Genomic DNA, 24669 nt, shown 5'->3' with positions numbered 1-24669 from the left:
CTGAAAACATGTCCAGATGATACATTCATTAGACAACCACAGCAGTCAAACTGCTTTTCCTTCTTCTTTTCCTTCTTTCAGCTGCTCCCTTTAGGGATCAGCACAGCAGGTGTTTCAATCGTCATATGGTTTAATACCAACGTATCTCTAGAAGCCTCTTGTCACACCAACCATCTGCATGTCCTCCTTCACTACATCCTTGAACTTTCTCAGACACTAGCTCTACTTTTAAGATTAGGCTTAAAAAGAAGATGATCACTGTCTCCCTAATCCAAACTGGAAGCTGGTTCCATACAAGAGGGGCCTAAAAATTGAAGGCTTTCCCTCCCATTCTACTTTTAAATATCCATCCATCCATTCGCTTCCGCTTATCTTTTTCAGGGTCGCGGGGGGCGCTGGAGCCTATCCCAGCTGTCATAGGGCGAAAGGCGGGGTACACCCTGGACAGGTCGCCAGTCTGTCGCAGGGCTAACACACAGGGACAGACAACCATTCACACTCAACATTCTAACTAAGGAGCTTTAAATAAAATCTTTCCCTATAGCTGCTTTGCAGTTATTAAGCATCATCCACCATAAAGTAGTATCTTGCAATTTAGTTTCCCCAACACTGTATGTTTTTCAAACAATACTGGAAGTTTGTAAGAAAAAAAAGGAGAAAAAAGTGGAGTGTGGTCCGGTGGAAAGTGCCCCACCAGTTACATTTGGCAATGTTTATTGTTATCATTACTTATGATGCAGTCATGTAACTTTTAAATCAGCGCAATAATATTCAGTGCACTTAGTGTAGAACAGAAAGTAACAACAGAAATATCACTGCTTTTTGACAGCCCAACAAAACCTGAATGCAGCATAGGAGAAGTGGATGTGTGTGGCAACATGTGAGGCAGCTCATGGAGGCGTGGCTTCTTCACAGCAACATATTTCTTGCTGGGGGAAAGAACTGTGAGCCTCACAATCCCATGTGTGCAAACCGAAGCCACGCCCCCCCCCCCCGACATTCTGCAAAAGAGATGGCAGAAAGAAATGCAGTGTTATCTGAGTATGTAATTCTTACATCCTCTGAACGTGATATGAGTTAATTGCTGCCACTCTGACCATTTGGGCATTTAATTACGCTTCTTCAGGTAGTTTACTGAAGATCAATTTGCATGCATAAGGGGCTATCATCTCAAAGTTGACATACAACTTAGATACTCTCTTATTCATCAATCCAGACCAAACGCACGACCACTGAGCACTTTGGAGGAATGTAACGAATTTAATTTTGATTTAATTTCTAAAAGCAAACAAACAAACAAAAAACTAATAAAGTATCCAATGTAATGACCCCCCACCAAAAAAACAAAACAAAACACACACACACACACACACCATGGGTCAACTGGAGTCTGCAAGGGCTACTGAAATACAGCAGTGGTGCAATTTAAAGCATGCAGAGTGGAGGCTGACTTGCTTAAAGAAAGTGGGCAGAAAAATAATTGGACTACAGCAATGCTGTCAGAATTCAGTTTTGTAGTATGGGAAAGTGGAAGTGATGTAAAAGAGTAGATTAGCAGCCAAAAACCTGCAGTAGGACACTTGAGTGGAACAATAAAGGGACGGTTTGTATGAATTCAAAAACTCGTACCAGTTTGCTTCTTGTCTAGAAGTATGAAGCGCCAGTCCGATTTTTTATGCCTGTGTTGAATAATGCCACTTGAATTGCTTTTTGAGTTGGTGGACTGCCTCTATGTGGTTAAATTACTGAAAATGTTATACTACATCTTTGAAAAATCCTGGTAAAGATGTTGCACCCCAACATCCTAAATAATTCTTGGATAAATGGCCATCCAACAAATTATGTTACTTGAGAAATTGTAATACATAATTGAACTGAGGTTTGCGGAGCTATAAAGAACTGAATATGTCTACATGTAGTAAATTTCATTATCGTTTTTTTTTTTTTACATTTGTGGCATACAACTTGTGATCCCAGCCCATCACACATCACTCACACCCCTGTGGTGTAGGGGGGTCACGTAGGTCGCAGTGGGTAAGGCCAGTCACGTGGTTTTGCTGGGTGTTGCATTACCACGTGACCCTAGTGGTGAGGTTGCTGCAGTGGCCCCATTAACTGCTGTCTGTCTTGCTCAATTTTAACATTTTATAATAGTAATTTTATCTGCACCTTTGACATTGTGGGTGTTGGGGACTGAGCCTCGGCCCTTGCAATTTTTTGTTGAGAAATGTAATTTTTATTTCTGTGGAACTATTATCCACAGAGTGATAATCTCTACCCATCTTCTGAAAGGCCTCTCAGATAGTGATCATATTAAGGATCTGATGCTAAATGACTAGTTGTAAGATGTGTAGTTAAAATGAGACTTATATTCTAAAGTGCTTTGAGTGGTCAGTGAGAGTAGAGACTAGAAAGTGCTATAGAAAGATCATCTTTGAATCGAGGAGGGGGCCTAAGGGTACATCTTTCCATATCTTACAATGCTGTGATTGTAGGCATTCCCTAACTCTCTGTGAATGTTACTCATGGCCATTAATCAATGGTCATGAAAATTTGCATATTAAAGATCAAGGAACTGACCTCACAGCCCATTGTTTATTTAGTGGGCGAGTTTCAGTGATTGTGCAAATGTACTGTTTATAAGGTTGGGGAAACCTGGAGTCAGCTGAGACTGAAGAAGTCACTTGGATGAGTGATGAAACGTTTCTCCCACTGAAGACACTACATACAGATGAACAGAATCAACCTTTAGGATTTACTTACCTGGATACTGAGCATGCATCAAAACGTTTTTACATTATATTTAACATTTTTTTTTACTACATTTTTAAACCAACCAAAGAAAAAAAATTTCAACAAACAAATGATTTATGTTTTACAGATATGGGACAGTCTGGGCAGTGAGCTACCAGAACCTTTTCTATAATTTAATATAAATATCATGCAGAAATAATGAGATGTTCTGTTGAAAACACACTTCTTTATTGTATACTAAGATATCTCAGGGATTAAATGTGCAGTTAAATATATTTATGCTGAAAAGAAGTGCAGTTTCACTTGTATGGTCCCCATATGATCAAAGTGGGCTGTATGTGGCCCTCGATGTAAAATGAGTCTGACATCTCTGATGTAAAATGTTCAGCAAGTGAACTTGTGTTCTGGGGGACCAAAAATGCTAAATGATAAAGGCTACAAAGACAATATCTAACACATGGGAGACCAAAATTCTAAAGCACAAAGTAATAAAAAGTGACAAATGTCCATTTTTTGCAGTTAGCTTGTACAAGGATTGAGTTCAGTACACATCCTTCCATTTGTATAATATTATAATTTATTCCTTAATACTCAATGAGCTAATAATACAGAAGAAAAAAATGTTCAAAAAACAGACATGCAGGATTTTTTGGTGTAATAGTAAGATTAACTGCTGCTCTCCTCCCTTCTTCATATATTTCACCAAAGGTCACAGCCAGGATTGAATTAGAGGACTTACAAGTGTCATGGGGAGTTGCATGGCTTATTCATTGAATATAAAAAAAAAAGAAAAAAAGAATGGTACAAACAGCAGCACCATCTTTGTAGGTCTGATGGTCTTGATTATGTTGTTAAACTGCACTGATGGCTATGTGAAGTTCTTATGTTACAGTATAGTCACTGTGGATAGGCTTTTTCCTTTCTGTGGACAAAGACAGATTTTAACAATAAGGCTCCCAGGCAAGGCACTGAAATCGTGCTAAGAGTAACACCTCTTTAAAAATGAAAGCTCTACTTATTTTTATGGCTGTATGATTGTAACCAAGGTGTTTATACACGTGTGTGTGTGTGTGGCAGAGATGCTATCACTCTCTTATGCTAGCAGAATAGGAGAATTGGGGGAAATGAGCTTCTTGGCTGGGGTCCTCACAGTCCAGACTGTTATCTGTAACAAGAAGGCAATCTAAGTCAGTGACCAAGAAACGTGATATTAACTTTGAATAATGATGGATCAGTGCTGACGGGTCCAACAAGAAGATACTTACACTTGTTTGGGGGAGTGAGTGTGATTGTTTGTGCTGTGAACTCCTCATCAAAGTACCGGGTATCTGTCTCTGATGTTACTTGCGGTTTGAAGAGGGGGGTCAGCTGTACCAGGGATTGGAAGAGACAGATATCACTTGGTAACATGCTGGATTTATAACATGCATGTAGAGGAGGGTCTACAATGCAGTTGGCATAACTCATACCTAGGGTATCCATTTAAAATTCCTACATCACTTCGGTCTTGAGTTATCATATTCACAAACTTGGGTGTACATGCTACCAGCCTGCCGACCTGCCCAGTGAGGTGATGACATTACCCCAATACCCTTTTGCGGAAATGGGGTAAAAAGCCACTACTTGACCCAGCTGTCTTAACTAATTATAGGCTGTTTATCTCAAAAGATTTTGAACGAGTAGCTGTGAAACAGCTAACTAATTATCTGTACAGGAATGGTTTATTTGGAGAGTTTTAAATCTGAATTTATCACAGTACAAAAGCAGGGTTAACGAAGGTTACAAATGATCATCTTATGGCCTCATCTCTGTGCTTATCTTGATGCAGCATTCAATACTTGTTACACAGATCAGAGCATGCTGTAGTTATTAAAGTTACTGTGTAAAAACCTAGATGACCTCTAATTCAGACAAACCTAAAGTTCTTGTCTTTGGCCCTAAAAATCTTAGAAATATGATGGATAACGAGATACTTACCCTGGATGGCATTACCTTGGCCTCCAGTAACACTGTAAGGAATCTTGGAGTTGTTTTTGACTACGATATATCCTTCAATGTGCATATTAAACAAATATTTAGGGCTGTTTCTTGCATTTCCACAATATCTCTAAAATTAGAAACATGTTGCCTCACAATAATGTTAAGCAATACTGGCGACCACCAGTGGTAGCCTCGTAGCACATACACCTATGGTCTCAATTTCAAAATCCTGCGTCGCTTTGTTTTTAAGTTATCACAATCATAAGATTTTCAGAAAACTTGACCTCTAAACTTGAGATTAATTAAAAATTCTGATTAATTTGAAAATTCTCGGTGACTTCTTTCTTGAGTTATTGCATTCACAAGATTTTGTAATGACAATACCCAATCAGCCTTTTATGGCTAAGGAGTAAAAAACACTTGTATTCCCATGCGCTAATATTTGTATTAATTTTTATTAGTTCAATTAGCTTTTTGCTTTACGCAGAAACAGCTAACAGAAATTTCCTTCAAAGAGCTACTTATTAAACTAATTATAAATTTATCCAGGAGTCTGAGAACAAAGTGCTCTATTATTATGGTGATAGGGTACTATGAGTTCTTTAAGAAAAGATGGGGCCTAAATATTTAACAACTTGTATGTGAGGAGAAGGATTTTAAATTTTACTTTGAATTTAACATGGAGCCAATGAAGTGAAGTCAGTATGGGAGGAATATGCTGTCTCATTCTAGTACCTGGTGGTACTCCAACTGGAGCATTTTGGATCAACAGAAGGCATTTCAAAGAGTTTTTATGACAACCTGATAATGAATTTCAATAGTCCAGCTTAGAAGTAATAAATGCATTAATGCATTTTCAGGACAAGATCAGAAATAATATTTTTAATTTTAAAGATACTGCACAAAATAAGTAAGCAGTGCTACATATTTGTTTAATCAAGAACATCCTGGTCAAAAACAACTCCAAGATTCCTCACCGTATTACTGGAGGCCTAGGTAATGGCTTCCAAAGTATGCATCTGGTTAGACACTGTGTTTCCAAGATTTTTAGGACCAATGAATCAGAATTTAGACGCAGGACATTTATTATCTTAAACAGTTTAACGAATTGGTGTGTCAGTGGGTATCAGCTGCGTAGCAATGAAAATGTATCGTATGCCTTTGAATGACACTGCCTAAGAGAGGCATATATAATGTAAACAGAATTAATCGTAGCATGAAACACTCTGGAATTCTATGATTAACCTTTGCAAGTACAGAACAATCTTCATTTACATGAAAAAATTGGAGTCTATTAAATAGATTTGATTAAAACCACTGCAGCGTACTACATTCTCTAACTACGGCATGCTCTTATCTCTGTAATAAAATCTTAGTGTCCAAAATATTAAATGCTGCACTGACAAGCACAGAGGTGAGGTAGGAAATTAGAAGTCATCCAGGTCCTTATGTATTTAAGACATTTCTGCAACTAAAAGTGTGAAAACAATCTCCCATATTCTACATTTGCCTTGACTATGGAGTAGGGTTGCAAGATGGAAGCCTTTCCTGACAAAGAAAAACATTGAAATCTGGCAAAAATTTGCAAAATATACATCAAGTATTCCACAAGCATGAGGAAACCTCTGATATGGCCTGATGAGTAGGCCAAACTTTTTGGTTGCAATTCAAAAGGTTGTTGGTGAAAAAATCAACACTTTGCACCACCAAAAGAACCTAATATCAATGGAATCTATCACATGTGGATTGGCCTGATGGCTACTTTCCATGGACATTTACCATTTATCAAAATTTGAGAACATCTAAAATCCGTGTCTGTGAAGGTTCCCAGCCATCCACCGTCATCGTAGTGTAAGGAGCTTGTCACTCCACCTCACCCAAATTCAAGTGTGTGTGAAAAATGTGGTTACTTTATAGTACATCTGGTGAGTGTTGGGATTCCTCATGAATGTTATTATTAATTTGGTTACTTTTTATTTCTCTCATGTCATGTTGCTATGGAGCAACAAGAATGCTACACTGCAAGAATGCCAGAATCCATCGTTTCATTTTTGACTCACTTGTAACTGCTGTTCCTGTTAAATGAAGACATGACTGATTGGACTGTCTGACTGCACTTGATAAATAGAAATAAGTTGTTAAAAAAAAGAAAGCCCCACCTTTCTCTGTTCCACATCATGCCAGTTGATGGTGATAAAAAATTTGTGAGTCATTACTTCTTTGGCATCACTGGGACCTCCTCCTAACCTGTCAGTCCAAATGAGATTATTTGAGAGTAAACTAGGCATTTTTAATATAATCCACACAGAGTAGTAGTTTGGGCTAATACCTGTGCTTGGGATCCTTCTTGAGCAGGCCAGCCAGCAGGGACTTGGCCTCAGGTGAGAGGTTCCGAGGAAAGCGGATCTCCTCCATTAGGATGAGCTCAAATAAGCGCTCGTGGTCTTGGTTATAGAAAGGCAATCGGCCACACATCATTTCATACATAACTACACCGAGACCCCACCAGTCCACTGCGCGGCCGTAGTCATTATCTTCTAGGACCTGAGGAAGAAGAGACCGATTTCTCAACAGCAGTAAAAAGCCATAACTCTGAATTGGCACACCATAGCATTTGGTGCAAATAATGGCACACTTTTGTGAGTCAAAAATATTTCTTCTTTATATGTTTTTTCTTCTTTTTCTGTTCAAACTTCTTATCAGTCATCTTTTACATCACCCCTTCTGATTGAAAGAGCAGGGCTAATCTTTTCTCTTAAGTGTGTAAAAAAATCAAATGCATCATTTTCTTCCTACTCTTTAAATAAGTGATCTGCATGTTTAAATGGAGCTGCCATTTAAACCATGCTTAACTGGTACTAAGGGGTCCGAATTGTGCCTGATATAATATCAGTGTATATCAGTGAGCTGATAAAAGGAACCATACCAGCTAAAATTCACCAGAAATTGAAACTCAGACTACACAATGTTTTTCTAATCTTCTACTGTCTAATTTGTTAATTCCATGCAAACTGTGGCCTCAATGTGGTCTTCTGCTGGTGTGGCCCATCTGTCTATAGTAGAGCCCAATATAAGTCAGTTTCAGTTCAATTTCAGTTTTAATTGTCATATGCAAGCTAGCACAGGGTCAACATTCCAATGAAATGTGTTTGACATGCAGAAGACAAGTCACTCAGCAGTATAATACAGTAAAAATATTACAAATATTAACAGACTAAATATATATAAATATATACACAAATGTATAAATAAAAAAATCTTAAATAGAAATGTGACCATTGAAATGGGGGTAATGGGATATTGCACATGGGATAAAGTGGCAGGAGTGAGCAGTAGCACAAACTGAGCAGTACAAGATTTTAGAGTTGCAGTTAGTACAGTATTGGACGGAGTAAGGGTTTTTATTTTTATTTAAATACTAATAAGAATGAAGTGACCAGTGCAGAGTGTAGTATGTTCTTGAGAAACTTTAGGACAGCTTCTGTGTGCATCCTGTGAAGTGTGGTGTCGGTATTCAAGTGTTGTAGTTGAGGTGTTGAATGGCTTGATGGTAAAAGCTGTTTTAATAAATAAAAAAATAAAAAACCAACTGGTGGTCGCCAGTGGTACTCCTCTTGACACAATTTGGAAATCCTGTGTTGGCTTGTGCTCAAGTTGTCGCATTGACAACATTTTCAGGAAACGTGACCTCTGACCTTGAGGTCAAGGTCACTGAGATTTGAACTAGTCTGAGATTATGGTATGGCATGAAACGTCTACATCACCTCATTCCCAAGTTCACAAACTTGGGTGATTGGGTGTCTTGGGTGTAGCATGATTCTTAGTGATATTGGACATTGGTCAACATATCAACTCACACGTACCTTGTTTTACTGTACACAGGAAAAACAAACAAAAACAGAACACTTTACATGGCTCAACCAAGACAGCTTCTTATGCACATAAAATATGAGTAATAGATTTACAGTTGCAGCAAATCTAGAGACAGGGGACCAAACTATGATATTAAACAAGCTATTAAACAAGCTTGACAACACAGGTGTGTTTAAAATGTGTCACCAGACAGTGCCTTACCTCAGGAGCCAGATATTCAGGTGTTCCACAAAAGGTTTTCATTGTTGCATCTGGAGTAATGCCCTCTTTACAAAGGCCAAAATCAGTTATTTTAATGTGTCCGTCTTTGTCCAGCATCAAATTCTCCAGCTGAGAGGAAAAACACATTCACATCAGATTTCAGTATAATCATACACTGCTGCCAATTCAACAGATCCACAGTTCCTGTACATTTTCTTCGTCTGTTCACAAAACAACAGAAAAACAAACATGCTGTCTACATTAAACTAACCAAAAAATAAGCCTACATCTAGTCAAAGCAGCTTGCAAAGAAAAGCGTCTGGACTTCTTTAAGTTGCTTGAAGACGTTTCACCTCTCATCCGAGAAGCTTCTTCAGTTCTAAGGTCAAATGGTGGAGAGTCCCAGATATAACCTAGTGGGAGTATCGCCCACAGAGGGACAAAAGGACCCCCTGATGATCCTCTAATCGCCTGAGCCAAGGTATGAAACTGGGTGTGGGTCCCAATCAGCCAGAGCTCAGGCGATTAGAGGATCATCACGGGGTCCATGTTGATGGTGAACAGATCAAAACACTGGCAGAATCCATGGATGGCAGGCTTTTGAGTGTTGAGTGTTGTAGTGTTGTACGCCACATCCCCATCGAGTTCCTGATGAAGGCTCTTAGGGTCCCATTGATCTTGTACAATTCTAGGCATTCCAGTATCCAGCTGTGGGGCATTGAGTCATAGGCCTTCTTGTAATCAATCCAGGCCGTGCACAGGTTGGTCAATCTGGTCTTGCAGTCTCGGCTGACTGTTCTGTCTACCGGTAGCTGGTGTTTTGCGCCTCTGGTATTCTTGCCAATTCCTTTCTGTGTCCCGCTCATGTATTGACCCATGTGCCTGTTCATCTTAGCCGATATGATGCCTGACAGGAGCTTCCATGTAGTACTGAGACAGGTTATTGGTCGGTAGTTGGAGGGGACCGGTCCCTTCTTGGGGTCCTTGGGGATCAGGACTGTCCGACCTTCGGTTAGCCATTCCGGGTGTCTCTCGTTAACTAGCAGCTGGTTCATTTGTGCTGCCAGAGGTTCGTGGAGTGCAGTCAGCTTCTTTAGCCAGTAGGCGTGAACCATGTCGGGCCCTGGTGCTGTCCAACTCTTCATACTGGAGACCCTTTCTTGGATATCTGCCACTGTGATGGTTACTGGACCCTGTTCAGGGAGGTCGCTGTGGTCTGCCCTCAGATCCACTAGCCACTGAGCATTGCCGTTATGGGTTGCATCCTTCTCCCATATGCTCTTCCAGTATTGTTCTGCCTCCAGCCTTGGTGGTGCTGTTCTCTTATTATTATTGTTCCCTTGCCACTGAGAGTACACCTTTGCTGGTTCTGTGGAGAACAGCTGGTTTATTCTCCTGCCTTCTATCTCTCTGGTGTACCTCCTCAAGCGGCTGGTCAAGGCTGTGAGTCTTTGCTTGGCCAAGGCCTCAGGTATGGACAGCTTGCTGTATTTCTTATGCACCTTCTTTGTCGCACCTTTCTGCAACTCCGTTAGTGTGCTAACCTCCCTTCGTGCTACTTTGATCTTGCCCTCTAGCCTCCTCCTCCATGGAGGGTACTGCCCCTTGTGGCTGTTCAACTTGTAGCCAAGCATCTCACTGATCACTGCTGCCATATTGTAGATCAGCTTGTTAGTGTCGGTAATCGTGGTTGTAGGTATTGTCCGTAGTGCTGCATTAACATCATCTAGCAGTCCTTCTGAGGGTACTTCACGTAATCTTGGTAACCGGCTACGGGGGATCCAGGTTTCAAGCTTGGCCATTATCCTATTTTTCAGGTCAGTTCCTCTCGCACTCAACGATCCTTCTCCTATCGCACTTGGGGCTATGTACCCAATCTCGGGTGGGGGTGATGATATCTCCCCCCTGACCTGGCGTCCTGACCCAGATAGCAAGGAGACATTGAACAGATGTTGATTTTCCATCTGAACCATCAGAATCGTCAGGATTGAAATGTCAACACAAAACCAATGTTGAAACAACATTGAAATACTGATGAAACCTGACACTGACATTGAAATAACATTGATTCACTGTTGTTCTGTCATCGTTGATTGTTGATCTATTTATAGTTGACAAGGTGACAACAATCACGTTGAAAAACCATCGATTTATGGTTGAGCGGGAAATTAAAGCTGCTACCACTTGGACTATTCCGCAGCACCCCTATCACATTGGTACATCCCTCCAGGTAACCATTGTCTTGTACAGTAGAGCGGGACATTAGATTTACTCTCAGCGGAATTGACCGGAGAAGGCATCAGTTCATGCACTGCACTGGCCTGCACCATGATTAGTATAATGTAAGAATGAATGACTTTTGTTCTATTCGTTATTTCCACGGTTGCATTTGAATAACAGTAAAAAAAAAACAAAAAAAAAACTTGTTAATGTAAAGTTTCGGATAAAATGTGGGAGCCCGAAATTGTGTCTACTTTCATCTTACAATCCGGCAACAAATAAATTGCACTGCAAACAAAGTCTATCAACAAAGAAAACATTTTCGTTTCATACTTTTCTGTTATATTCCCTTACAAAGCTAGCTTTAACGCTTCGAGGGTTCCTTTGTTCTTGCCGTCGCCTCGGCGCTTGACCCAGACTTTCGCTCTGTAGTTGCTTTTTAGCATAGTACTACAAAAAATTGTAAATCTGTGATATATGATTGATAAACGTAAAGGTAACTGTATAAATGTGTTCAATGACTTTGTTACTTTTAATGATTGGTGAGCACCCGCTTCGATTCGCACTCAATTCAAACTTTACACTGCACGCTCACCTAACTTGCGTTTGCACCTTTTGTCCACACGTAAACTGCGTTTAGCATTTACGTGTGGACGAGGAAGACGGAGAAAACGCAGCGTCAAAGGTGTGCGCCTATTTTGACGCCACACTGTGCGCCAAGTTTTTGTCTCGGTGCCATGAATTCCTACAATGGCAGACTTAGACAAAATACTGTTAATTTTATTATCTTCAGTGTTTAAATGCTTACATATACGGGTTTGCTTGTAATTGTTGCCTATATACATTTTAAGCTATTATTTATTATTTAGTTCAATCAATATATCAAGTTTTGTAGTGACTATGAAATATATTGTAATTATCTGTTTCCTGTTTATCCTAGACAGGGCAAAAAAGGACTCCAAATTTAAAAAAAAAGATAAAAATGAAAGACTGGTGCATTGTGCAGTTTAGCACTGGTGGTACAGAAATAGTCCCTAGATCATGGATAAATGGGGAGAAATTGTCATGGCCTCCATATCCTCCGTGAGACACATTCAGGATCCACGACGCAGTAAAGAGGAGAGTTCATCCTGGTGCAACATGACTCACCTATGCACCAGTCCGACTTCTAATAAGCCATGGTGGGTATCATCTGGATTGGTATTGAATAAATGTAACAATAACAAGTTTTTCGTGTCCTAATTTATGTCTGGCCATACATTGTGTTTGTACTTCCAGACACATTTCACGAAGCAGAACGCAGTCTTCAGAAATATCTAAGTGAACACTGTGATATGTCTGACCTTCAGTCCGAAGCTGAAACTCAGACCAGTCATAAAAGAAAGCACAAGTAAAACTTTTTTTATTTCACAAACATATCTTTGATTGCTAAGAATTTATGATCTTGTCTTTTATACATATCTGTGGTGCTTGCATACTGCAATATCACCACATAATATAGTCCAAAAAGTGGAAGCTTGTAAACTTTTTATAAATGCAAAGCCGTGTACACTTGTGCACTTCAAAAATTCCTTGTATACTGTACCTTCTTGCACATCTCAGTTTCCTGTGTGTGTTGTTATAAATCAAACTGTAACTTTAGGAAAAAATATTCCAAAAGCACATTTGTAATTACTTATGACCGTTTTCAACTTTTTTTCTTTAGACCAAATCCCCTGTACACATATAGTGACTCAGAGGATGAGCAGCCCACAAAAAAATGGTTTCCCCAGGCCCCTCGAGTGAAAATACCAGGTAATAAAATACTGTCTAGTGTCTTTGTACATATCTGTGTGTGACACAAGGAAACTTTAGATAAGTTGTCTGTATTCTTAAATACTTAAAAAAAAAATTATCTTTTTCTGTCAGACCTGACGAGAGCTGTTAACGAACTCCGTGAGGAGGTCAGAGCCATCCGCAATACCGGCTGCAATGAATCGGTAGATGCTGGGGTACTGCCTCTGGATTTGCCCTTGCACAACATTGAGGAGCTAAACAATGCAGAGCCAGCTCTTCAATCACAAGAGGCAAATAAGGCAATGGTAAGTATATAAAGGTTATGTACACTTTGTAACTATAAAGTGTAATAGCTGTCAGATGTGATTTAAATACATAACAACGGCCTGTTGATTAAACACACAAGCACTTGCATACACATTTAAGACATGAGACACGCTAATTCCATCTCTTAAAATGTGTCTATAGGTGAGACGCTTTGCCTTGATTGGAGCCTGACGCAGCAGTTAGGGGCAAACTCTATGTCCGAGTTTGTCTTTGCACAAGCAGTGCAGAAATGGCTCCGATACGCCCCAGATCATTTGGGTGGTGCAGGACGCACATCATGCAAAAAATTACAAACTTCTGTGAATCATATAAACGTAAATAGGAAACTGTCTTTTAATAAAGTATTTAGCAAACGAAACATGCCTATTGACCTTTTTTTGTTTATTTTTTTTCTCTGTTACATCACATGCAATGCTTTCTTATTTTAGGATATTAATATTGACATGATACATTGTGAGACATTTGGTTTTTTTTTATAAAGGGTGTCCAATTTAAGGAATAAGTACAATTATGTGTTTAGGTGGTTGAAGTATTGATGGAAACATGCAGTAGTTTAGTATTGGTTAAAATACCTATAAAGAAAGGTAGATTTCCAGTCATGATTTAACTGTTGTTTTAATAAAAAGCAACTGTGCGAAAGAGGTGGAAAATCAACACCATAGCTCAACAGTGTTTCAATATCAGAATCTGACATTGTTTCAATGTCAACAGTATTAGAAAATATAACGTTGAATCAACGTCAGGTTTCAACATTGATTCAACATCAAAACCTGACGTTGTTTCAACGTTAAAAAAGGGTGCAAGAGTGACGTCAGGTCAACGTCACACTTCAATGTTGATTCAATGACACAGCCTGATATTGACTCAACATTGTTTCAATGTTTCCTTGCTATCTGGGGACTCCTCCTTGCCGTAGAATTTGTGTTGTACCTCGTCCATCTCTAGCTGTGAGAGCAGTCCCTTCTTTCAAATGTTGGAACACTGAGCTACTAGTTGTTTCGCCGTCATTGTGGATGTTGGGTATCGAAGAATCCATAGGTCCCTCATCCTATTCATGTAGCCCCTGCCGCCGGGGTTACTTGCGTAGTAGCATTCCAACAACGCCCTGTTTTCGTCTCTTGCCCACCGATGCCTTCTTGTTCCAGTAGCCCACTTTTCGTCAGGGTGCCCTGGTTCCTCAACACCTGACGCGGACCTTGTTGATCCGGGCGACGTCCGAGCCGGCATGCCTTCATATTTATTTGTCTCGCTCATGTCTGCGGTAGGCTTGCTTAGCTTTTTCAATAGCTGCAAAGTCCTGAAAGCGTTTGTTAAATTCTCCAGAAAGAGACACGATAGCTGTTGCACACCTCTTCCTTTGGACATTAATATCCACTGGGAAACTGTCAATAACCTCTTTCAAAGTTGGGAAGTGTGTGGTACAGGGCTCTGTTAGGGACAAGTGTCTTTGAAAAAGTTGCAGTTTGGTTCCAAAGGCCTTGATGTAAGCGTATAGTTGGCTCACCACTGCGTCTTTTCCTTGAAGATTAACATTCAGCGCATTCAGATGCTTCGTAATGTCAACCAAAAAAGCCAGATTTGCCAGACATACAGGATCAGACATTTCTTCCATTGGTTGTCCCTTTTCATCTAAAAACTGTCTGATTTCCTCTCTGAGAGAGAATAATCGCTGTAGTGCAGACCCCCGACTTAGCCACCTCACATCATTGTAATAAGTTACGTCACCATATTCAGCCTGGATGTCATGCAGAAACTGCTGAAACTGTCGGTGGTACAGAGCTTTAGAGCGAATACAGTTGATTGTCTTTGCTACTGGTTTCATAACATCATCAAATTTGAGATGTTTCGCACAGAGAGCCTGCTGATGAATGATACAGTGAAGTTTAACAGCGTTACCTGCTTCTTCGCTGACTTTATTGCAGATCAGTGGACAATCCGCTTCGCTCACCAGCCATGGCAGGTGCACCATCAGTAATGATCCTAGAAACTACTCCATGGTAGCTTCATATCATCAACAGCTTCACAAACAGAAATGAATAAATCCATTCCTCTGGTTTGACCCTTAAGGCTTTTGAGATCCAGCAGCTCCTCTGTCACGTTCATCTTGTTGTCGACTCCTCGTAAAAAAAATCTGTAGTTGCGCGGTGTCAGATGCATCGGTGCTTTCATCGCAGGCTAATGAGAAATAATCAAAATCCACTCCTCTGTCCCGCAGTTGTCTGTGAATGTCTGACGATATATCCTCAACTCTTCATGCCACAGTGTTGCGTGCCAAGCAAACACTCAGAAATTCTTGCTTCTTCTCGGGGCAAATGTTCTCCACCATTTTCATGACACAGTCTTTGATAAACGTACCTTCAGTGGAAGGTTTGCCATGTTTAGCTATTAACATAGCCACTTCGTAGCTGGCTTTCGTGATATTTTCATGTGTCTCACAGGCCCGCATGAAAAATCGCTGTTGCGAATCCAGAGCAGCTTGGAGTTGCTTCACATTTTCAGCGCGCTCACTCCCTGTTAGCTTGTTAAATGTTGCAGCATGTTTAGTCTCGTAGTGTCTCCTGATGTTAAAATCCTTGAACAAGGCAATAGTCTCTTTACAAATCAGGCAAACACAATTGCCTCGAATTTCAGTAAAATTCCCACCGCTCCTGAAAGCGGCGGCCCTCACCATCAACCTTTCTCTTTTTTTGTACAGTCGCCATGGCAGAAATGAGCAGAGAAGGGCGGGCTTGCAGCACAGGTGCAAGTAGCAAAAAAAATGTGCTGCCACCATGTGCTGAAAAAAGGAATTACACCTTTAAAGTCATGATTTATTTATTCAGACTTAGAAAGTGAGCCATAAATTATACATAATTAGACTGAAGCTGTGGGCCACTTGAAATCTGTCGGACTTTGGACATGCCTGACGTAAAAACTCCAAAACACGTACAAAACACAACAGAAGTGCTCCAGGATGCTAGGCGCAGTGTTGAGCTTTTGTTACCTAGTGGCTACACAAGCCAGCAAGTACCACTGACTGGATTTGGTGTGTGGTAGTAACAGGTAAATGAACTTTTTTTTAAAATTATTTGAATATATGAGTGCTTGTGTATAAATACACAAACCATACACATACTGTATGCTTTCAATTGTGTAATTTAAGTGATCTAGGTAGCTCTGTTTTGGAAGTTCAGTTAATGCTAGAAATGTGTTTTGGAGTTTGTATGTGCTTTGTCTCTAGGGGCCACTGCATATATTTATATATAAAATATATATAAATAAAACCAACTTTTTTTTTTTACATTAGTAATTCCTTTTGAGCATAATTTTATATTATTGTTAATAATAAATAAATTAAAGCAACAAAACAACCTGAAGAGTCGGTTCGGAGCCGAAGAGCCGGCTCTTTTTAGTGAGTCGAGCCGAAAGAGCCGGTTCTCTAAAAAGAGCCGGAAATCCCATCACTAGTGTGTGTGTGTGGTGTCGAGCCAGACTCCAATAGACCTTTAATATGCTGTGGTATGCCATCATGTGATACGCTGCAGCCTGCATGCCAAATATCTTTGGGCAAGATACTAACCCCATGTTGCTCTCCAATGCATCTATTGGAGTATGACTGCATGTGAATGTTAAATACAAAGCACTCAGAAACAGCGTAGAAAAAAGTGCTTGTATGAATGGGTGCGCTGCTTTTTTGCATGTAAAGCACTTTGAGTGCTCAGATAATGTAGAAAAGCGCTATATAAGAACCAGTCCATTTACCATTTACCAATATCCAACTTTCTGATAAGTAGATGACCTGCTAACCTGTAGCTAACCTGTAGCTTGTCTGTTTCTCAGAATCCCCAGCTTTCTTATAAGCCATCTACTGACCGGCATCGACACTATCATCGTGATTTATTGCCAAGTACTTAGCTGCTTGCCCACTGTCCTGTTCCCACCACCTTCCAAGCTCCAGTCCCTGTACTCTTTTAATCCCTGCTGTTTTATCTACTCAGCTTGCACTGTCCTGCTCCTTAAATTCACCTGCTGCCCTTCATTTATCTCCAGTGACTTCCTTTTTAAAAAAAAGACAAACTTAATTGAAAAACCTATTCCTCTGGTGTAATTCAGCCTGCTTGTTGCTTCGTCTTGTAATTGGAAGGTTGCCGGTTCAATCGCCGGTTCGGACAGTCTCGGTCGTTGTGTCCTTGGGCAAGACACTTCACCCGTTGCCTAGTGGTGGTAGTCAGAGGGCCCGGTGGCGCCAGTGTCTGGCAGCTTCGCCTCTGTCAGTGCGCCCAAGGGCAGCTGTGGCTACAATGTAGCTTGTCATCACCAGTGTGTGGATGTGTGTGTGAATAGGTGGATGACTGAATGTAGTGTAAAGCGCTTTGGGGTCCTTAGGGACTAAGTAAAGCGCTATACAAATACAGGCCATTTACCATAACGTAACAAGTTATATTATGGTTTCTGTGTTAATGTCCTGTGACTGAAGAAAAAAAAATCCCATCGACGCAGATTATTTGTCTGCTGATATTTAGACAAATAATAGAATATAATGAATAACAAATTGAACAAAAAGAATAAAATACTATTGACAGTCAAAGTTTACTTTAAAAAAAAATTATATTAATAAAAAGCAAGTCGACTTCTAATGAGAAGTTAACATCTGTCAGTTATGTTCTTAAAGCTTTTATCTGTTGAATTCAGAAATGTATTATACAAGTGTTAGTATGAATGTTTAATGGTTCATAGACTGACTAGTATGATGTCATTTTACTGATGAGGACAACTGCGACAGGAGAACCCAATAATAGAGACCTACTGTAAAGTCATCCCAGCCAATTTGCTTATCCTTTTGCATAATATAGAGGCAAGGAGGTTGCGCTTTTCACGTTTCTCAATTTTATGTCTCTCATCTCTACTGTATCTTGAGACTGAAACAATTAAGTCAGTTTGGCATCTTACAGGTTGTCTCATTTCCTAAAATGCATCTGGAGGGCAGAGGAGTCCCGTCAGCATCACTGTAATGATGTACACTTTTGTAAGTTTTATCTGCAATGCATAGAAGAGGAGCTACAAAAAGTTGCAAGTAATAAATAACACACAAATAATGAGATTTCTAAATTCAGCATTAATTTGTATTCTTAGTTATTTAAGATGATTAGGTATGTAGTCTAACTTTTTACCCTTCACCATTTGTAAGAGTGCCCAAAGAATGGATATGCTCATCTATCAGTAATCAGAAGACACAGCAGTGCTCTGGAAATTAGACAATAGACAGATGATGCAAATGTGCCACACACTTTTTTAAGTGACATCAATTTAACACGATGCAGTAAAGCTGTCTTATCACTACAGTGGCTGACTGGACTCCTCTCTCTCCTCATGTCTCTTCCTTAGAGGAAGGGGAGGGACTAAGACTGGAGGGACTAAGACTGCTTGGAGAGGAGGCGAGGAAAAGAACTGACAATAGCTCCTATTCCCCAGTCCATTACAACAAATACAAAAACAGCATACAGCCTTCCTGCAAACATCCACTCCATTGAAAGGGTGGACAGCAGCATGAAAGAGATACTGGGAAAACCCTTTAGCAATCAAACATATTTGCTGCATAACAATGACTTTGTATAGATTCCTTTTAGCTTAATATGCATGGATAAAACAGCTTAAAGATACTGTCATTTAAAGTGTAATGTTCTGATGTCCCCGAGTGACAGTCCTGTGGTTCAGAGAGAGGGCTCAAAGATGAAGTAAAAGTCATGATTTACTGGGACAAACTGAGTGAGAAACACTTCTGGCAGCCAAAATGCTCATTCATTCTTGTTAGAATAGAATAGAATTCAACTTTATTGTCATTGCACATGCAGAGGTACAGGGCAACGAAATGCAGTTTGCATCCATCCAGAAGTGCTTTAGTGATATAGATATATTACAATATATATTAGCAATAATATAGATATGTAAGTATATTACAGAAATGGGTCTATTATGGTATGTTATAATGTACACGGTATGAAGTATGTTGTGAATATTCTATAACTATAAGTATGTACTAGAGATGGACCGATCCGATATTACGTATCGGTATCGGTCCGATACTGACCTAAATTACTGGATCGGATATCGGAGAAAAATAAAAAATGTAATCCGATCCATTAAATATCACGAAAGCACCTCACAAAACTTGCAACACGCCGTAACTCGCCTCAGAACGTTAGCAGTCGGAGCAGTATGCGTCACGTGATAGAGCGGCTGTGGCATGCGGGACCTGTCGGTGGTCTGGATAGCATTTGGAGCTTCGCTAGCAACCTGGCATTTCATCTCCGACAAAGTTATCCCCGAGAGAAGTAAAGCACGTGTGTAAGTCCATCTCTGAATGTTTGTAAAGCATTCCCACGTTAAGCTTAACGAGCGACTGCCTCTCGCTCTCCGGCTGCTACTTCAGTCGTGAAACTGCTTAAATGATCAGCTGATCGGCTTTTCTGTCGCGAGTCTGTCTCTCTTGTTTGTTTTTGGTCCACTTTGCACCAGAAAGAGGAAACCAGCGGCTGAACAACAGCAGCACGTTTAAGCTTGATAAGCTGTTGTTACAATTTATTTAATATTACTTTCTACACCAGGATCTTTTTCTACGTAGCTGACGGCTGGTAACTGTGCAGGGGCGGATCTAGCAAAGTTTAGCCAGGGGGGCCGATAGGGCATTAACTGGGAAAAGGGGGCACAAAGACATACTTTTCTTTCTTATTCTCATTTAAAATGTCGAGCTTTTAATAAATAATTATCTGACACCCAAAGTTTTAATTTGATGTAAAATGAATAGAAGTCAATTACTGTATATAGTGACTATTAAGTCTAATATATATACCCTAGTAAGCTATAGTACTTTTTACTTTGGGAAGGTACCATCTGTGCAGTCTGCAATTTTGTTGAAGAAAGATGTTGAATCTATTTAATATTTCTTGAAAAATAATTTATTTCTGTGCATTTTTTTTTTTCCACACTGCATCAAATTAAGGTTGATTACGTCGATTAAGCATCATGAGGTGGAGCGTGAGGGGTGGTTCCCTATTTTTTATTTATTTATTTTTGTTGTTGCTGGGAGTTGGAACCCTATTAGTTAGGTTGCTTAATATTTACGCTAAGTACTCTTTAAAATACCAGAACAGGGAGGATGGTGTAGGTCTAAGTTTATTAGATTGATCAGTATTGCTGAACTATGAAATATTTTTTTTGTATACAGGTATAACAGAATAGCTTTAGTGTAGTTGTTGTTTTAAACTTGAGTATGAACTTGCAGACTTGCAAAATGCAGCAAGATATTTTAAAAAACTGTTTTGTTGATTTAAAAACACTATATCGGATTCATATCGGTATCGGCAGATATCCAAATTTATGATATCGGTATCGGTATCGGACATAAAAAAGTGGTATCGTGCCATCTCTAGTATGTACAGGCTGTAGTGAGTACAAGCTATGTACAGGCTATGAACAGGATATAAATATGAAAAACTATACAGAATATGAAATAAATAACTTTACAGAAATCTGAGATATACAGTTATACAGAAATGGGAACTATGCAAGTTGTAAACAGTTGTAGGATTAAAAATTATCGTATGTACAGAATGATTATTTACACAGAGCTATACAGTAGTGCAGTTAAGATAAGTGAGATATGTGGATAATTCCTACAGAGGCTATATAAAGTGCTAGTGGTTGTGAGTGGTGGTTTAGTCCATGTTATTATTGTGTTTTTGAGGGTACAGTTGTCCATTGTGGGTGTGTGTATGTTCAGTCCATGTGTTAACGTGGGTCAGATGTCAGGAGGCAGAGTTCAGGAGTCTGACAGCTGTGGGGAAGAAGCTGTTCCGGTACCTGGTGGTCTTAGTCCGGAGGCTCCTGTAGCGCCTCCCAGAGGGCAGGAGGGTGAAGAGTCCATGTGATGGGTGACTGGGGTCTCTGATGATTTTCCCAGCCCTTTTCAGACACCGCTTCCTGTAGATGTCCTTTATGGCAGGAAGTGGTGCTCTGGCGATGCGCTGGGCAGTTTTCACGACCCTCTGCAACGCCTTCCAGTCTGAGGCAGAGCAGTTCCCGTACCAGACTGTTATACAGTTGGTCAGGATGCTCTCGATGGTGCAGCGTCAAGTTGTTCTTGACGCTGCCCCTCATAAGGATTGAGGATTTTTGTCCTTTGTGTTGATTTTGTCATTATTCACAGTGTTAATGTGCAAAAGCAAAGTTTTGAGGGAAACTTACAATTGTTCTGTTGTAGTGAATCCAGCATGGCATACAGAGGACAGTGAAAAATGAGACCTCTTGGTCTTCTGCTTTTGACTGGATGACCGCTCTGTCCGCCCTACCAACACCTCTTTAGCTACAAGTACGAGTTTTACAACACATTTACTGTAAGACGTGTTTCCAATGTCAAAGCGAGGAAATTCATGAATTTGTAACTCGAGAGGATGCAATTGAGCAGTTGTATTCACTAATTTGAGAGGTTGCAATCACAGAGCTTTGGTTGTAAGTTGTAAAAATATATGTAAAATTTAAATTCGAAATTTAAATTTTGGTTTTGCAAATATAAGTCTATTTGTGCATGTTTATTCTGTAACTAAATTTAACACACTTGTGAAAGCACAAAATAATAATGAAAATTTCAAAATACAAGTTAAATTTTTTTCTAAACACATTTTATTCTACAAGCTCTCAAATTTTGCAACATTTCCCTTGGTGTGTGATTATAAACAAATTAAGATTCAGTTTGTAGTATGATTGCAGTCATACTTGCACACGGGGCATTTGGGGCATGAAATGATGGATTTGTGTGTCGTATTCACCTTCAAATCACGGTAAACAACGTCACGTGAATGGAGGTACTCAAGTGCTGATACAATCTCAGCACCATAGAAACGTGCCCGGTCTTCTGTGAAGACTCGTTCACGTGAGAGGTGGAAGAAGAGCTGAAGAAAACAGAGCAGAGAGAGTCAAGGACTTACCTGGTGTTACACAAGATCTGTCTACGTGTAAATGGTTAACTCTTGAACTGGGTGCATCCCATATGACTGATGAGTTGATTATGGATGTAGGATATGGGGTCTCACCTCGCCTCCATTAGCATATTCCATTACAAAACAGAGTCGATCGTGGGTTTGGAAGGCATATTTCAGTGTCTGTAAGAACGTTATCACAATGAAAATAAAATATCAGGTATACAGCGAAGAATCCCTATGTAACTACTAACCATCAGGAGAAAAACAAACAAACAAAGTAAATAGAAAGAGGCCTTTGATTGGGTTTAAGAATTTTTAAGATTCCTCAAAAATCAATTAAAAGACTCAATTTTCCCTTGCTTCTGATTTGAAGACTGCAACGTGAAGATACTGTAATGAGTTTAATAGCGTTTAAGAAATGACAACTAGTTTCGGGTCATAGTTTAGTAGGCTCATCCTATCTCAAAGCAGCTATCTTTTACAACATTTCCTGCTCGACCATCTCCAATTTGAGCAGTTTTAACATGTCAGACACTTAACTTTTGCTTCATCTAGTAAATTCTTGTCTAAATATACTTTGCTTATACAAACAAGCAGAAAGAAAATGATACACATACACACATATATACACACATATATATATACAGTGGCGCAAAAAAGTATTTAGTCAGCCACCGATTGTGCAAGTTCCCCCACTTAAAATGATGACAGAGGTCAGTAATTTGCACCAGAGGTACACTTAAACTGTGAGAGACAGAATGTGAAAAAAAAATCCATGAATCCACATGGTAGGATTTGTAAAGAATTTATTCGTAAATCAAGGTGGAAAATAAGTATTTGGTCAATAACAAAAATACAACTCAATACTTTGTAACATAACCTTTGTTGGCAATAACAGAGGTCAAACGTTTACTATAGGTCTTTACCAGGTTTGCACACACAGTAGCTGGTATTTTGGCCCATTCCTCCATGCAGATCTTCTCGAGAGCAGTGATGTTTTGGGGCTGTCGCCGAGCAACACGGACTTTCAACTCCCGCCACAGATTTTCTATGGGGTTGAGGTCTGGAGACTGGCTAGGCCACTCCAGGACTTTCAAATGCTTCTTACGGAGCCACTCCTTTGTTGCCCGGGCGGTGTGTTTTGGATCATGTTGGAAGACCCAGCCTCGTTTCATCTTCAAAGTTCTCACTGATGGAAGGAGGTTTTGGCTCAAAATCTCACGATACATGGCCCCATTCATTCTGTCCTTAACACGGATCAGTCATCCTGTCCCCTTGGCAGAAAAACAGCCCCATAGCATGATGTTTCCACCCCCATGATTCACAGTAGGTATGGTGTTCTTGGGATGCAACTCAGTATTCTTCTTCCTCCAGACACGACGAGTTGAGTTTATACCAAAAAGTTCTACTTTGGTTTCATCTGACCACATGACATTCTCCCAATCCTCTGCTGTATCATCCATGTGCTCTCTGGCACACTTCAGACGGGCCTGGACATGCACTGGCTTCAGCAGCGGAACACGTCTGGCACTGCGGGATTTGATTCCCTGCCGTTGTAGTGTGTTACTGATGGTGACCTTTGTTACTTTGGTCCCAGCTCTCTGCAGGTCATTCACCAGGTCCCCCCGTGTGGTTCTGGGATCTTTGCTCACCGTTCTCATGATCATTTTGACCCCACGGGATGAGATCTTGCGTGGAGCCCCAGATAGAGGGAGATTATCAGTGGTCTTGTATGTCTTCCATTTTCTGATGATTGCTCCCACAGTTGATTTTTCCACACCAAGCTGCTTGCCTATTGTAGATTCACTCTTCCCAGTCTGGTGCAGGTCTACAATACTTTTCCTGGTGTCCTTCGAAAGCTCTTTGGTCTTGGCCATGGCGGAGTTTGGAGTCTGACTGTTTAAGGCTGTGGACAGGTGTCTTTTATACAGATGATGAGTTCAAAAAGGTGCCATTCATACAGGTAACAAGTGGGGGACAGAAAAGCTTCTTACAGAAGACGTTACAGGTTTGTGAGAGCCAGAAATTTTCCTTGTTTGAGGTGACCAAATACTTACACTCAACAAAAATATAAACACAACACCTTTGTTACTGCTCCCATTCCCCATGGGATGGAGGTAGAGACCTAAAATTCATTCCAGATACACAATATAACCATCCCTCCCAAACAGTGGTCACAAATCAGTCCAAATGTGTGGTAGTGGGCACATCTGCTATATTGAGATAATCCATCCCACCTCACAGGTGTGCCACATCAGGATGCTGATCTGACATCATGAGTAGTGCACAGGTGTACCTCAGACTGCCCACAACAAAAGGCCACCCTGGAATGTGCAGTTTTCTGCGCTATTGGGGGTCTGGGGACCCAGAACCGGTCAGTATCTGGTGTGACCACCATTTGCCTTATGCAGTGCAACACATCGTCGCATGGAGTCTATCAGATTGTCAATTGTGGCCTGTGGAATGTTGGTCCACTCCACTTCAATGGCTGTGCGAGGTTGTTGGATATTCGTGGGAACTGGTACACGCTGTCGTATACGCCGGTCAAGCACATCCCGAACATGCTCAATGGGTGACATGT

At 40.3% G+C, this 24669-nt stretch overlaps 2 protein-coding genes across 7 annotated transcripts in view; one reads left to right on the top strand and one right to left on the bottom strand.

The window, feature by feature from the left end:
• Positions 1–3308: 3308 nt before the first annotated feature.
• LOC147320115 (RAC-beta serine/threonine-protein kinase-like) overlaps positions 3309–24669 on the bottom strand; it is a 41702-nt gene continuing 20341 nt past the window's right edge. For all 6 annotated transcript variants that reach the window (XM_086307942.1, XM_086307943.1, XM_086307945.1 and 3 more), the window contains exons 8-14: positions 22200–22268; positions 21936–22058; positions 8809–8937; positions 7064–7278; positions 6894–6981; positions 4020–4122; positions 3309–3919 (exon numbers count right to left, since the gene is read on the bottom strand). In XM_086307942.1, coding sequence (XP_086164068.1) covers positions 3840–3919; positions 4020–4122; positions 6894–6981; positions 7064–7278; positions 8809–8937; positions 21936–22058; positions 22200–22268 — 807 coding nt within the window. In that variant the 3' untranslated portion in view covers positions 3309–3839. The remainder of the gene's footprint in view (positions 3920–4019; positions 4123–6893; positions 6982–7063; positions 7279–8808; positions 8938–21935; positions 22059–22199; positions 22269–24669) is intronic.
• LOC147320116 (uncharacterized) lies at positions 11623–13992 on the top strand. Its single transcript, XM_086307947.1, has 5 exons — positions 11623–12209; positions 12307–12418; positions 12734–12822; positions 12937–13109; positions 13273–13992. Exons 2-5 carry the CDS (start codon positions 12363–12365, stop codon positions 13300–13302), a joined length of 348 nt encoding a protein of 115 aa, XP_086164073.1. The 5' UTR covers positions 11623–12209; positions 12307–12362; the 3' UTR covers positions 13303–13992.

Source organism: Aulonocara sp. 'chitande type north' Nkhata Bay, linkage group LG10, assembly GCF_057382095.1.
Source record: "Aulonocara sp. 'chitande type north' Nkhata Bay isolate Kocher_YH1m ecotype deep benthic linkage group LG10, A_spYH_male_GT1.1, whole genome shotgun sequence".
Lineage (NCBI taxonomy): Eukaryota > Metazoa > Chordata > Actinopteri > Cichliformes > Cichlidae > Aulonocara > Aulonocara sp. 'chitande type north' Nkhata Bay.
This window is presented reverse-complemented; position numbering and strand designations above follow the sequence as displayed.

Coding starts and splice junctions, on each gene's coding strand:
- LOC147320116 (XM_086307947.1), top strand. CDS start 12,363: ATGTCTGACCTTCAGTCCGAAGCTGAAACTCAGACCAGTCATAAAAGA. Junction 12,419..12,733: donor AGTCATAAAAGAAAGCACAA/GTAAAACTTTTT, acceptor TTTTTTCTTTAG/ACCAAATCCCCTGTACACAT. Junction 13,110..13,272: donor AAGAGGCAAATAAGGCAATG/GTAAGTATATAA, acceptor ATGTGTCTATAG/GTGAGACGCTTTGCCTTGAT.